Raw genomic sequence first — 14,854 nt, 5'->3', positions numbered from 1 at the left:
TCAGATTGTAAACTTTACACATTTTCAATGTCTTTGTTCAGCTTCCAGAAATGCTGCATGGCGATGGTGACAATGAAGAGCATGGCTTTTGTCCAGTCGGGCAGTTCATTCTTCAGAATTTAGGACTGCTGTTTGGATTTGCCATCATGCTGGTGATCGCCCTCTATGAAGACAAAATTGTGTTTGACATCCAGTTCTGACCATTCCCGGTTTCTTTGTTGATTGCGAGCACGTTGGTGCAGCTTGCCCCATTCCTTGTACTGTATGCACATTGCTCAGAGAATCCAGTGGCCCGCACCACTCACAGGTTCTGTAGATTTGAGCCTAACCATAAAAGACTGGTGCTCAGTACTGTTTGCTCTGCATGAATGGGGCTTTTAAAAACAAAGTTTGTAATAAAGACAGGAGAAAATGGGACTCCGTGAACCAATACTGATAGAAGTTTAAGACTTTAAAAAGAGAGAGAATCATATAAAACACTAGTCTTTTTATTAGTAGAAACTTCTGTGGCTATGCAGAAATAGAAATTAAACCAAAAAAAAAAAATCATTTAAATTTAAAAAGTATTTTAAATGGACTTTGAGCAGACATTTTTGTGTGTGTGCTAAGAATGAACTTTAGTGCCCTTTAATTCAGCTACATATATGCATACGGGAATAATAGGGATCAACTTGACACAACTTTGAAATTGTATAAAGTCGACGTTAGGAACTAGGGGAAGCCCGGGCTGCGTTAGAAGATGAATTTAGCATAGGGAAAAGCCCTTATTCTTGAATCTAGAGTTACTATTTTTGTATATATTTGCATAGTGTTCAGACTTGCAGCCTAAACTACTGAAATTTGTGACTGTATGTTTGTGTGAACTTCAGTTTAATGAACTATTCATAATGGTTCTTTGCATCACTATACTTGGTGTTGGGGTTTTTTTTAACTTTGTTTTTATTTGGGGGCCCAGTCAGAGCATGTAGTCAGATACCTTTTTCTTAAAATCACCACTCTAGAAAATATCAGAGAAGTGGCATTCCTTTTCCCTAGGACTAGCTAGGCTAATTGGAAGCTTGAAGTTCTGAGTGTTCATGTGGCTTACCAGTTTGACACTGGAACTCAGAGCACATGCTGTGGCTGGTAGTAAAATCCGAGTCTGCCATGCCTGTAGTCTCTCCATATAAGATGTCGGATAAACAGTTACTGCACTGGTACCATAGCCACTTTGGTACCACATACATGACTAAGCCAAATCACTTTATCATTTTGTGCCAAGAGACATTGTTGGTGCCTGCTCTGGAATAGTCTGTGTTTGGGTGCCTGTTCTTACACCACTGGTCAGATGAGGTGTGAGAAGCGTAAGTCATGTTTAGCCTGAACTGTGACTCGGTAGCTCATGGACTAGTCATGTGCATACAGCTGTTTACACCTCCTGCCACTCACTCTTACGCAGGTAAACTTTCTCAACCGTGTGCAGCTAGCTTTATTTTAACTGCTTGGCAGCCAGGATAACCCTGGGAGAAAAGAAACTACGAAAGCCAAACCCTGTCCATTCCATTTTAAATGTTTTTATTCAGTCCCTTTGCCAGTTCTTTTCCTCTTACTCTGTGAATTTTTTTAAGGAAAACAAAGCTTTGAGAGCGGCGTGTGCATCCAGGTGTCGGCAGGCGAGCACCAGCATCTTCGTTAGGGTTTTTAGGCGGTCCTTCTGTGGTTTACAGCAGTTGTTTTTTCTGAGCCCTCCTTGCAGTAAGTGGCTTTATACACCCATTTTCATCACTCCCCCTCATTGCCTGGCCTTGTAGGCAGCCTTGCTGAAAGGTGCTGGCGTACCAAGTACTGCGAACTCCAAGTGACTCATATTTTGCTTTCAAAACCAAGATGCATTTGTATTTCATTGTTGAGTTTTATACCCAAGGAGGATTATGCATTTCAGCATTAAATCTGCTTCATTTAAAACAACAGCTGGAATATACTCCCATTCTAAAATGCCTCATTTAAAGCTGATCGGTTATGCCTACAGTATACAAATGAATGGTATCTTTCTTTGTTAGAATTTCTTAACCACTTAGGAGGGCTTTAACAGATGCTGCTAGTATTTTGATAGGGTTCCACCAGAATTTAGTTTTTACATCATTCTAATGTATGGTTTCAGGTCTCACTCGACAATCCTAATTCCACTACATTTCTGTTTGGCTCCAACATTCCACTTAGCTTGACCAGTCTAGTTTTAACATGCTTGTTGGAGGTCACCAATGTTACTTGTACAATGCTGTCACCATGTGACACCCATATGGATTTTGGTGTATATCACATTGCATTCAACCGGCTGTGATTATGCTTAGAAATACAATAGTAACTAGATGCAGTGTGAACCTTTTCCATTAACCCTAAGTCAGTGGCTTAAATGTGATTATGGTCCTGCAAGGTGATACTTGCTAAAATATCTAGACATTTTTTTGTTGTTGTAACTGAATCATTTTTTTTAAATTTATAAAGCTGGAAGTGATCAAATGCTGTTTTTTCATTGTCAACAGTGCTGTGTCATTTTATATATGTTCCTAATGCTTAATGGAACTCTCCCAAAATAAAGTGACTCAAAAGAGAGAAAGTGTGCTGATGTGCTTTTCAGTCTCGGTATCAGAACATTAAGTTTGAATCCTCATGACACTTTAAAAAGAGACCAGAATAAGTCATAATTAAGAATGTTAATTAAGTTTTATTAAGCCAAAACAAAATGTAAACAATAAAATATGTTCTACTCAATCTAACAAGTAGGAAGAGATGGCGAGACCTGCAGGTTAAGAGTTCAGCTGACACAGCAGCGCCACACCCCGTCCAATCCAGTGCTCCTTGGGTTGGTCGGAGGGAAGGATCATGGCGATGACGAAATTCGTGGAGTGACCGGTGGTAGAGAGCGTGCCCCTCCTCTCGCTTGTCTTATACAGCGGAGCGATGTAACTCGGCCGGTGGGGTATGTCTGACCTCTTACAGGGTTTTAGCCACATCTGGAAGAAAGTGCAAACACTTGGTTAAGTCAGAGCCTCTATGCTGGCATGTACTTTAGCTGCTGTGTGTGAGCGTCCCAGAGGAGGTTCCAGAGAGAAGTCTGCGAAATGGTTGTTCAGATACAAAGACTCCTAACTAGCTCAGAACACTCTACAAACGAAAACAGTTCGCCTCTGTTTAGAAACCTGTTGTGTAGTTCAGATTCTGTTTGCTTTGAGTGAGTTTATTGGGCTAGCCTGGGACATGTTTTCATTTTTACTCTTTCTACAAAGAAAATACTATTCTTAGTGGACCTTATGACCCACATTTCTGTTGAGCTGTCTGGTTTCTCACAGGTTGTATGTAATGTTTTTATAGTAAGCAGTTAATATATATAAAATACTGCATTGTGGCATTACAAAGACACTAATACTTGAAAAAAAAATTAACCAACCGTTCATCACCTGTTCACTTTGTTTTTCTGGGGGTGATTTCTGGAGTTTTTCTTTCTTTCTTTCTTTTTTTTTTTTTTCTGGGTCTTTTAGTAACAAAACTAAATATAGTCTCAAAGAGAGGCACCACTATTTATACTCAGAATCATGACTTTTTTTATTTGAAACCAATACATTCTGAAGAGATTTGTTTATAACACCTGCTCGGCGTTGTTTATAGTATGCATACTATGCTGTGTTTAACAGCTGTAATCCAGACAAGGTGGCTCTAGAGACACACCCAGGCTCCTCCACAAGAACCAGAGTAAGCCTGGAGAGCCACAGCTAGGAATGAATGACTGGGGAAACACTGAAATTCAGTGTCAGAACACAAAAACCCTGTAAAATCCAGACCTGGGATAGCAGTAGGGCAAGAGAAACAGAACAGACTACCAGGCGCCCATTTCCACAACTCGGATGGGCTCACCTCCAGGAAATGCCCAGCATGGACACTGAAGTTCCCAGGTTCTTTCAGGTAGACAGCCCAAGAAGATAGAGGCCTGAAATTCGCACAAGTTGGCTTCACCCTCGAGCAGACCCCCAGGGTGCTATAATCAGTCGTCAATCTGAGAAGGGACCCTGATTGAATGGATTGCTCTGAGGGCCGAAACCCTCACAAACTCCCATCTCTGGAATGGCATAGCCATTCTCTGCCACACTGGCTTAGCTTAGCAAATTTGTTCAACATTCTGAGGTTACTAAATGGTGATGAAGAGTATGATTCAGAGGGAGCCAAGGGTGCCCTCTACAAGAACCAGGATATCAAGGAGCCTGCCTGTGGCTTGAGCTCTGATGTGACATGATGCCCCAGGGAAGAGTGAAAAATACTTCATTGCCTCCAGCCTACGTAATCCCAGCCAAATCACCCCCTTCCATCTGTAGCCCTGGCCCCCCTGGCCCCGGATCACAGCCCAGGCAAGTCTCAAGAAACTAGACAGTGCTGCTGTGAAATTTTGAATAAAATAAGTGGGAAGGAGAAAGCCCTTATAGCTACAGAGCTAAAAAAGCAGCCCAACACATACCTGCTGTCCCTCCTGGTAGAGAGATTTTGCCTGACCTTGGCCATGACCCACTCACTGACACTCAGTCACTGATGGGCACTGCTGCTGAAACAATATGGAAAAAAAAAAACCTAGAGCCACAGAAATACTTTTTCCCAGGAATGCACAGGTAGGGACCCTCTGAGAGCCTGCTCTGTCACTCCCTGTGAAGCAGCTGGACCTGTGTCTAATCAAAAGAGTGCTCAGACCCCTCACCATTGTTGGAGCAGCCAAGACTGAAGCGTTCAAATAACAAAACCAACATCAACAGTATCTAAGCCCCACCACTGGATGGGGACCAGCACTCCCACTGTAGGAGGGACCATAGAGGGTGCACTCCATCGCTCCTGCTATGGGAGGAACCATATAGGGGATACTTCATTCACATTGTTCCCTGCTTCACACCTACCTAAACAGTGTCCCTCATGGGTAATCCATTGACAGAGGATCTGACTCTCTTAAGTACATGCTCTACCCAAACTTAATAACAACAGTCAAAGAAGCTACAAGGGTGCTGCAGTACCAGCTGGAAAGGAACTCAGCATAGCTTAAGAAATTGATACCCCAATACAATCTTTAAGAGAAAGCCAGATTCTAAGAAAGCTATCCCATATAAGTGATACAGATAATCCATTTCATTAGATGGACAGATTTCAACATACACATGAGAAGTAGTTTAAATATTTTAAAAGAATACATCTAAAATTAACTCCCTAGTAACAGACTCCAAAGATGCTGAGGTTGATGACATGTCTGATAGATTAAAAATAATGACTAAAGGCTAAGTGAGAGGTCTAGGGGTGTGGGTGTTTTCCTAGCATGCATAAAGCCTTGGGGGTCAATCTCCAACACCACACAAAGCCAGGCATGGTGACATAAACCTGTCATCCTAACATTTGGAGGACGGAGGTAGGAGGCTCAGAAATTCAAGGTCACCCTCAGTATACTATAGAGTTCAAGTCCGGCTTGAGCTGTATGAACCCCTGTATAACACAACAAATATAAAGCTCAATGACAAATGAGGGTTGAGAAGATGTAAATAAGAAACAAATTAGGAAGACAATATAGATATGAATGAGGAACTCATCAAGCAGAGATAGAAAGATTGCTGTGAGTTCAAGGCCAGCCTGGCATACACAGTAAGATTCTCTCTCAAAAGTCAAAAAAATACATCTGCAAGTCTCCAAATCAGACTAGCTGAAGCAGATATACTGAAATCTTTCAGAATGTCATCTCATGAAAAAAGAGAGAGAGAGAGAGAGAACAAGACAGAATAAAACAGGACAGGAACCTACCACAGAGGACCGTTGAAAGACTACCAATCAAGGTGTCAAAGCAGATGCTGAGACTCATAGCCAAACTTTGGGTAGAGTTCAGGGAACCTTATGAAAGAAGAGGGAGATAGAAAGACCTGGAGGGAACAGGAGCTCCACAAAGAGAGCAACAGATCCAAAAAATCTGGGCATAGGGGTCTTTTCTGAGACTGATACTCCAACCAAGGATCATGCATGGAGAAAACCTAGAACCCCTGCACAGATGTAGCCCATGGCAGCTCAGTCTCCAAGTAGGTTCCTTAGTAATGGGAACAGAGACTGTCTCTGACATGAACTCAGTGCCTGGCTCCTATCAGTGGAATGGGGGAGGACTATGGGAGGAGATGAGGGAGGGAGGGTGGGATTGGGAGCAGATGAGGGAAGGGGCTATAGCTGGGATACAAAGTGAATAAACTGTAATCAATAAAAAATAAATAAATTCATTGAAAACAAACAACATGGGAACATTACAAAATGCCATTGGGAGCTAGCATTTCTGAATAAAAGTGTTATTACATTGTACATTACACTTTTTGGTTTCTGAGAACTGCATGGCAATTAGATTTTGAAAGTTCGGAATTCCATTTTGTAATCTATTCCATTGACTCTGACAAATCATTCTCATGTTGTATATCACTCATTTTTGCATTAAATGGGATCCTTGTGGCTAGTATGAGGTACATGAACCTTTAAAATAAAACAAACAAACAAAACCCCAAAGTGAATAAACTGTAATTTATAAAAAAATTAATTAAAAAAACTATAGGATCTTTGTAGCACTACTAAAAGATCAAATATCTACATAATTGGCATACTTGAAGGAGAAAAAAATTAAAGATTGAGGGCACTGAAAACCTATTCAATAAAATAAGAGCTGAATGCTTCCCTAGTCTTTGAAAACATGGGTATTTGTGTATAGAACGGAGTTCTTAAACCCCCACAGTACATACTACAGTCAAGATACCAAAAGTATAGTACAAAGTAGGTGTGGGGGGAGGCGTTATATGCGCATATGTACATTTGCACATGTACAGAGAGGCCAGAAAGATACTACACATCTTGCTGTATTATGTTCCATCTTGGATTTTGAAACAAGTCTGTCATTCGGCCTTGAAGCTCACTGATGGCTGGCCAGCAAGCTCCTGGATCTGTCTGTCTCCATCTGCAAACATGGCTGCAGGTGTTTGCTGTACCTGGGCTTTCTTAGGTGCTAGGATTTGAACTCAGGTCTTCTTGCATTTACACCAAATGCTCCTACCCATGAAGCCATCTCATCGCTCCCAGACATTTTAAGACTTGCAAGAGCAAAACACCAAATCACACCGAAGGGAAGCCCTAGTCAACTACCAACAGAATTCTCAGCAGAAATTCTACAGTCCGAAAGGACATGACATAACATATTTGATTCTGGAAAAAAGATTGTACTCAAGCTTCCTATATCCAACAATGCTGTCCTTTAGAATTATCAGACACAGTCCAAGAATGGAGTCCTGTGACGAGAATTTTCAGTGCTTCTGAGAAAACTAAAGAAAAAAAAAAAGAAGAGAATTGTGATCTCAGTTTCTTCAAACACAGAATTGTTCTTGGAATGTGTTTTCCTGGTCCTCCCAGGTGCAGAGGATAAAAGTGAGTTTACTTGAGGTAATTCATCATGACTGGCTACTGTTATCTGTTTATATGCCTCTAGGGATAAACATGTTTTTGCTTTTGTGATTGTACACTTTACTAATGTGACATTTCTTAACCTTCAGAGTATAAATTGTCTGATGCTCTGAATAAAGTTGGCCATTGGATGAAGACTTTAGTCCACCTCCTTTGTCGGCTCCATTTTCCCAGGTCCTACTGCCTGTAGAGCAATAAACAAGAATAAAAAAAATACCTTGCAAGATAAATAAAAACTAAGATCATTTATGAACACAAAACCAACATTACTAAAGATGCTTTCAAGAGAACCCTATACCCAGTAGTAAAAGAAAGAGAAACTATCATCATGAGCATGTAAAGTATAAATTCTACTAGAAGAGTGGGGACACAAATGAGAGATCTCAAACATCAAAGTATCAATACAATAAATCATCAAACCACAGAGTTGAATACAAATAAGGCAGGAAGAATCAAATATTACCCTCAACAGAAGAAAACAGAAAACATGGCAGACAGGGCCGGAAAGATGGCTCAGAGGCTAAGAGCACTGGCTGATCTTCCAGAGGTCCTGAGTTCAACTGTCAGCAGCCACACAGTGGCTCATAACTATCTATAATGAGATCTGATGCCCTCTTTTGGCATGCAGGCATGTGTACAGATAAAATACTATATACATAATAAAATGAATAAACCTTTTAAAAGAACATGACAGGCATACCATGCTTTTCATAACTTTGAATGACAGTGGTCTTAATTCTCCAGTTAATTGACACAAATTGTTGGATGGGTTAAAAACCAGACCCAAAATATACTGCCCACAAGAAACTCACCTCAACCATAAAGACACACAGACTGAAATGAAAGGGTAGAAAATGATATCCCAAGCAAATGGAATCTAAAACCAAGAATGAGTAATCATATATGACAAAGTAGACTTTAAGACTAAGAGAATAAGAAGAGACAAAGGTCATTGCATAACAACTAAGAAATCAAGAAGATGTATTATTTATAAATATTCACGCATATAATAACAGTAACCAACTTTATAAAACAATGCTATTAGAAAAAAATGGAGCATGGATGGACTCTAGTATAACAATAGCTGGGGATGCCAGTACCCCATGCTCATCAATGGATGGTCATCCAGATGAAGCATATACACAGAAAAATCAGAGTTGATCCACACAGTAAGTAAATGGATTTTAAACAGAACATTCCACCTAAAAGCTCTAGAAATATGGAAAACCATGATGTACATCTAGGCTGTGTTACTGCACAGCTTTGTGCTCTGGTCTAACTTAGAATACAGCAATCAATCATTTCCTATCCTTACCCCTGTTCCCCTGGCCTTCAATTCATCTTGGTCCTTTTTTTCTTTCATTTTCCTTTTTTATGTTTTTTTCTATTTTTTAAGATCCTTGATGATTTAATACACTATATACTGAGTTTGGTCCTTATGCCTCTTAATTACCCATTCTATTGCCCATTCTCATCCCTCTGCACTAATTCCTGATGAAGCCTTTCTTCCCCTCCTACCATGATGTTTTTACCTTTGGACCCACTAAGTTTATATGAACGTGAGTGGTGACTTAGTTACTGAAAAATGGGCAACTTATCAGTGGCGACACCACTGAGAGAGAGAACTCTCCCTGAGGTATCTCTGTTGATTGTTGTCTAGAGTACCTGAGCCTGAGTGATCAGGAATTCTAACTTAGTGATTTTCTTCGGTTCTGTATGTTGTTAGGGAGTGCCATCTTCTTTCTTCCTGCGTGTTATATATGTTGCAATACTTGTCCGTGAGTGGCAACATGTATGCACAGGTGTATCTGCATGTGTGTCTATGCCTGAGGATGCTGTCTGGAATCTCAATTGCTATTTCAGTTTACTGTTTGAGACGCGCTCTGTCAATCAAATACAGACCTCGCTGATTATACTAGTATTAATTCTTCAGGGAATTAGAAAAATCCTGTTCCTATGGGAGCCCAGACAACCCAGAAGAGCCAATGAAACCCAAAGCAAAAGTAGCAAAGCTGAGGCCTCACAATTCCCACTTTGGAGGCACACTACAGAAGTGGGCTAAAGAAAGCAGCATGGTGTCCGAATAAGGATGGCACCGAGCATGCAAATAGAATGGAAAACCTGTAGAGGCACCTATTCATCTGTAGCCAACTGATCTTGACAAAAGTGTCAACATATATGTCAAAGAAAGACAGATTCTTTAGGAAGACAATTTAATTTTCTTAAGGTAAGTTAGTAAAATAGTATGGAGGTCTTTCAAAAAAGTGAAAAAGGACTGCCAGCTAGACTGCTCTTGGGGACAGATCCAAATGAATGAAGTCAACATGAAAAAATCATTACAGGCCCCAGTTTGTTGCAACAGTATGATAGATTGATGATGGATAATACATGATTGATAGATGATAGATACATACATACACACATTATACATACATACATACACATACATACACATACATACATACAATACATACACACACATCCATACATACACATACATACATCATACATACACATACATACATACACACATAATACATACATACGCATATATGCATGCATATAGAGAGGCACTGGTGTGCTGTCCATTTGCAGAAGCACAAGAAGCATCAAGGAAGCTGAATGAATGTAGAAAAGGGAGACTAGGGATCCGAGGTTGTCACTGGGAGAGGGGACCAGAGTAGAAGAAAAGCAGATGGACATGTCAAGGCACAATATGGAGATGTATGGAAATATCAGAGTGAATACTAATGTCTGCATTATATGCACTAATACTTATAAATTTTCCAGACAGTTATTAAAGAAGTTGTATAAAGCATAATTTCCCCACTTAGATAGAAATATAACATAGTTGTATTCCTCCTTTATCTACAATACACTCCTATTCTTTTTAGTCATTAGGCAATTTATTGTAGAACTGCCTGCCTTCAGAGCAAGATTTTAAGGCCAGCTGACCTTTGACTTATAAGGGCAAAGAGCAAACTAAAATCATAAACACCTTTTAGAATTTGATCAAATTAATTTAACCCACAGTAATAAGTAGTTCTTGAGGTACATAACTTGACTATTCAGAAACCAACCCTCCCTTAGGGTCCTTAGGTGAAGACACAATCATATGAAGACAGCAGTGATGAAGACCCAGGGCTATCTGTTTCTCCCAGGCCACTGTGGGATCTATGTTATGGGGGTGTGGGGCAAACTGTTTTTATAGATTAACAATAACGCATCTATCAAAACACTTGAACTTGGATGTACTTTGTTTTAAGTGTACAATGGATTTTTCTAATGAGAATTTTTATTTCTCATTGACTTCTTTGTTGAGAATAATTATCCATTTGTATATGCACTCTTCCCTCTACTTCCTGTAAGCTAATTAAGAATGTCCTCATAAATGGATACAGAAATTATGATATATCTACACAATGGAATATTACTCAGCAATAAAATCAAGGAAATCATGAAATTTGCAGGTGAATGGTAGGAACTGGAAAAGATCATCCTGACTGAGGTATCCCAGAAGCAGAAAGACAAACAGGATATATACTCACTTATAAGTGGATATTACACATATAATATAGGATAAACATACTAAAATCTGTGCACCTAAAGAAACTAATCAAGAAGGAGGACTCTGGCTAAAATGCTCAATTCCCATTCAGAAAGGCAGAGAAGATGGTCATCAGAAGGAGAAAACAGGAAACAGGACAGGAGCCTGCCACAGAGGGCCTCTGAAAAGTCCTACCCTGCAGACTATCAAAGCAGATGCTGAGACTTATGTCTAACCTTTGGGCAGAGTTCAGGGAAACTTATGAAAGAAGAGGGAAATAATAAGACCTGGAGAGGACAGGAGTTCTACAAGGAGAGCAACAGAGCCAAAAAATCTGGGCCCAGGGGTCTTTTCTGAGACTGATACTCTAACCAAGGACCATGCATGAAGATAATCTAGAACCCTGCACAGATATAGCCCATGGCAGTTCAGTGTCCAAGTGGGATCCATAGTAATGGGAACAGGGACTGTCTCTGACATGAACTGATTGTCCTACTCTTTGATCACCTCCCTTGAGGGAGGAGCAGCCTTACCAGGCTACAGAGGAAGACAATGTAGCCAGTCCTGATGAGACCTGATAGACTAGGATCAGAAGGAAAGGGAGGAAGACCTCCCCTTCAGTGGACTAGGGGAGAGGCATGGGTGGAGAAGAGGGAAGGAGGGTGAGATTGGAAGAGGAGGAGGGAGGGAGGGTAAGATTGGGAGAGGAGGAGGGAGAGAGCTCCTGAAATGGCAAATGTTTATTTCACTTTTGTAGTCTTCTGTCCTAAACCTCCTTTGCCCAGAGCATTTTGGTATGTAGAGAAGAGAATCTGGATGAAATTTCGGGGTTTGGACTGGTCCTGCCCTTTGCAGCTGCTAAGGTGAGCTTTCACCTGTCTCTAAGCTACTTATAGAATGCTACAATTCATGTGACTCCAATAGTCTGTTTTTTCATACCATCCTTGATGTGCCCTTCAGACTATGTAAAAATCTGTTTTGCCGTAATACAGTTACACACAGAAACATGCCTTTGCTACTTACCATTCATGAACTTCTCGGTAAGTTTCATGAGATTCCAAAATTCATTTCTCATCCTAAAACCAACCCTGGCAGTGTGTGCTCACTGACATAGGATTTGAGTTTGTTTATCCCACATACATTTTCATAGCTATAGTTGGAGCAGGGCAAATCCTGCTTTCTTATTTTCAGCTCTCATAACTGTAAATGACCATGCTCTTCATGGGCTCTTTAGTACTCAGTTGTTAGCATTTTTGTGTTGGCTTGTTGGCATTCCATTGTTTAAAATAACTCACAGGCAAAAGGCTGCAGCACAATACGAAGTTCCTATGTGCAAGAAGGCTGAGGGATGAGCTTCATGCAGTGGGAATCACAGTGCTACCGACAATGAGTCAATGTCAAAGAGGAAATAATGCACATTAAGTGAGTTTCCTTTAAACAGAAACAGTGCAACAGTATGTATCAATAAACCAACAAACATGCTGAGACTGCAGAACCTCAATCCAGAATCACACTGAAAACAAACATAGTCAATAATTTAGCATTGGGAGCAGCTTTACAGAACAAAGTCCCCATAAATAACAAGAACAGACCATATGTGCGCATATCCGTATGCAGGCAAATACTGACCACGGGGACTGTATCATAGAGAACTTTAGGATGTGATTCTGCAAGTTTCTTGATCTTTCTGTTCCAGGAAGCTCCATCCAAAAACAACCCATGAATGTAAACACCTGAATAACAAAGAGAGATGTTAACATTGAAAGATGCACAGGGACTGAGTTCTGCACCTGAAATTCCTGCCTGGGGAGGGCAGGCAGACACACAGTGCCAGCCATAGCTTCCCAGGTCCATTCTTCTGTTACCTGCTGCTCTTTCCACTACTCAACGCTTTCAGTTAATTACTGAGTTGCCCAAATGTGACTAGCAATTCAGATGTTAGGAATCTTAGGTGAAATACCTGGGATAGCCAATACTAAGCACGAAATAAACTGACAGCAGTTTCCTAGATCCATTGTGACATTTAGATATTGATTTACTTATTTACTTTCTGAGGCATGATCTTAAGGTAGCCAGACTGGCCGTAAGCTCTCAAACACTCCTACCTTAGCTTCCCAAATACTAGTGTTTTACATGTGTCAACACACTAAATACCCTATCACTTTTCCTCTTGGTAAACAAGCCAAGACTGACTTGTAGGGCTGGAAAACCAGAAGCAGACACACATGAAACATGAAACTGTCGAAAAGGAGGAATGCTGAAGAAGAGGCAGAAGTTGGGAGGAAACTCAGGTTCCAGCCATGCCAGACAAAGATGGTTCCATGAGAAAGGGATTTCTTGGGGAAAATCCCATCTTTCCAGATCATACTGTGGTTTCTCACTTTTGTTCATGTAATTGATGAAGTAGCATGGACTAAGCTGGAATGGCAAACACCCTAATCTGTGGATAAGCACATTTTCTAATAAAAACTTTACACATGTGATGTGTGCATACAAAAATAAAACCCATAATTTAACAGATATATATCTGCAATGAAATCATTACGCTGGGGTGGATACATCGACAGTGAGTAAAGTGGTTTGCTTAGCTGATGGTCATTCTTTACTGAACAGATTTTGAGACACAAAGTAATCTGTACTTTGTGTTTTATGTGCTACTCTGCTACTGTCAAGGTAACTCTTCATTGTTAGTGCCTGAGAACTTCTTTTCCCCAACACACACTTAGTAACAGGTACCTGATGATTGGTACAAAGAAAACCAGAGAGCTCTATAATCCTTACACTTGGTATATGTAATTCCACAGTTTAAAAACTTTATGCAGTGTTTTTACAACTTAAATCTTTTAGCTGGGTCCAATATATATATATATATCCATCAGTTCCACTCAAATGTTAACTGGAATGCCACTTTTTGTCTTATGTCAGGATGACATTGAGAAAAGTTAGGAGGGAAAAAGCCAGGCTCCTGAATAAAGAATTAACCATGGTTTTAGTGAGACACTTTTCACGAGAATCACACTGATTTCAAACTTCTTTGTGAAGTGCTCAGTACAGTAGGCTGGGAAGAAAGCAGTTGAGAATGATGCGGGAAGGCCTGCACTGAAGTCTTGTCTCTGTGCAATGCTACCGAGGCCTTGGGGGAAGTTATTTAGCTTTCCCAAGCCCAAGTGTCTGCCTCTCCATAACAGAGACCATACAGCGCCTGTGCCGCAGGCTTCTTGTTGAGATCAGATATGGGCGGTTTCTGTGGCAAAGCATGGAAGAGGGCAACACCACTAGGCCCACAGCACCTCCCTTGACTTTTTTTTTGCTCAAAGCTATTTAGCTTCCTTCTTATATAGTTTGTCATAAATATTTATCCTTTTTTTTTTTTTTTTGGCATGTTCCACAGTCTGTCAGTTGAATTTTATGAGGACAAGGGCTCAGATTATTTCTTACAGGAGTAACCTGTATGAAGAAGGAATTTTTAAAAGCGTACATAATACAAGAAATAATAAATGAACAATATAGCCAAGTTGTTAAACTGGGCAATTTAGCATTGTGCACAGGCATTATCCAAGGGCATTAATAACAAGGGGACTCTGGACAAATGGTTAGATAATGATGGCTTAGGTATCTGCTGCTGGGGAAAGCATGATTAGTTACAGCATGTCGCCCTGCCTCTCTGGTCTTCTATGTGGGAAGCTCAGTGTCCCACATTTCTGCAGTACATTTCTGCAGTTAAGTATCGGGATGAAGGGGGCTGCCAAATCTTAGGCCAGCTTCAATAAACTCAGAGTGACTTTCAGCTCTGTGGGGCCTGGGAGCTCCACTGCAGCATTTGAGGGC

At 40.5% G+C, this 14,854-nt stretch overlaps 2 protein-coding genes across 2 annotated transcripts in view; one reads left to right on the top strand and one right to left on the bottom strand.

The window, feature by feature from the left end:
- Nucleotides 1-2,589, top strand: part of Slc39a10 (solute carrier family 39 member 10) — a 46,674-nt gene extending 44,085 nt beyond the window's left edge. Inside the window, exon 10 of the mRNA XM_055616261.1 lies at nt 42-2,589. Coding sequence (XP_055472236.1) covers nt 42-200 — 159 coding nt within the window. The 3' untranslated portion in view covers nt 201-2,589. The remainder of the gene's footprint in view (nt 1-41) is intronic.
- A 95-nt stretch (nt 2,590-2,684) lies between these two features.
- Nucleotides 2,685-14,854, bottom strand: part of Dnah7 (dynein axonemal heavy chain 7) — a gene marked incomplete at its 5' end in the record, with an annotated part of 256,610 nt that continues 244,440 nt past the window's right edge. Inside the window, 2 exons of the mRNA XM_055616804.1 lie at nt 2,685-2,993; nt 12,656-12,759. Of these exons, the coding sequence (XP_055472779.1) occupies nt 2,787-2,993; nt 12,656-12,759 (311 nt within the window). The remainder of the gene's footprint in view (nt 2,994-12,655; nt 12,760-14,854) is intronic.

This window comes from Psammomys obesus, unplaced genomic scaffold (genome assembly GCF_907164565.1).
Source record: "Psammomys obesus unplaced genomic scaffold, mPsaObe1.curated_primary_1811, whole genome shotgun sequence".
Taxonomy (NCBI): Eukaryota; Metazoa; Chordata; class Mammalia; order Rodentia; family Muridae; genus Psammomys; species Psammomys obesus.
The sequence above is the reverse complement of the archived record's forward strand: the minus strand, read 5'-3'. Positions and strand labels throughout refer to the sequence as shown.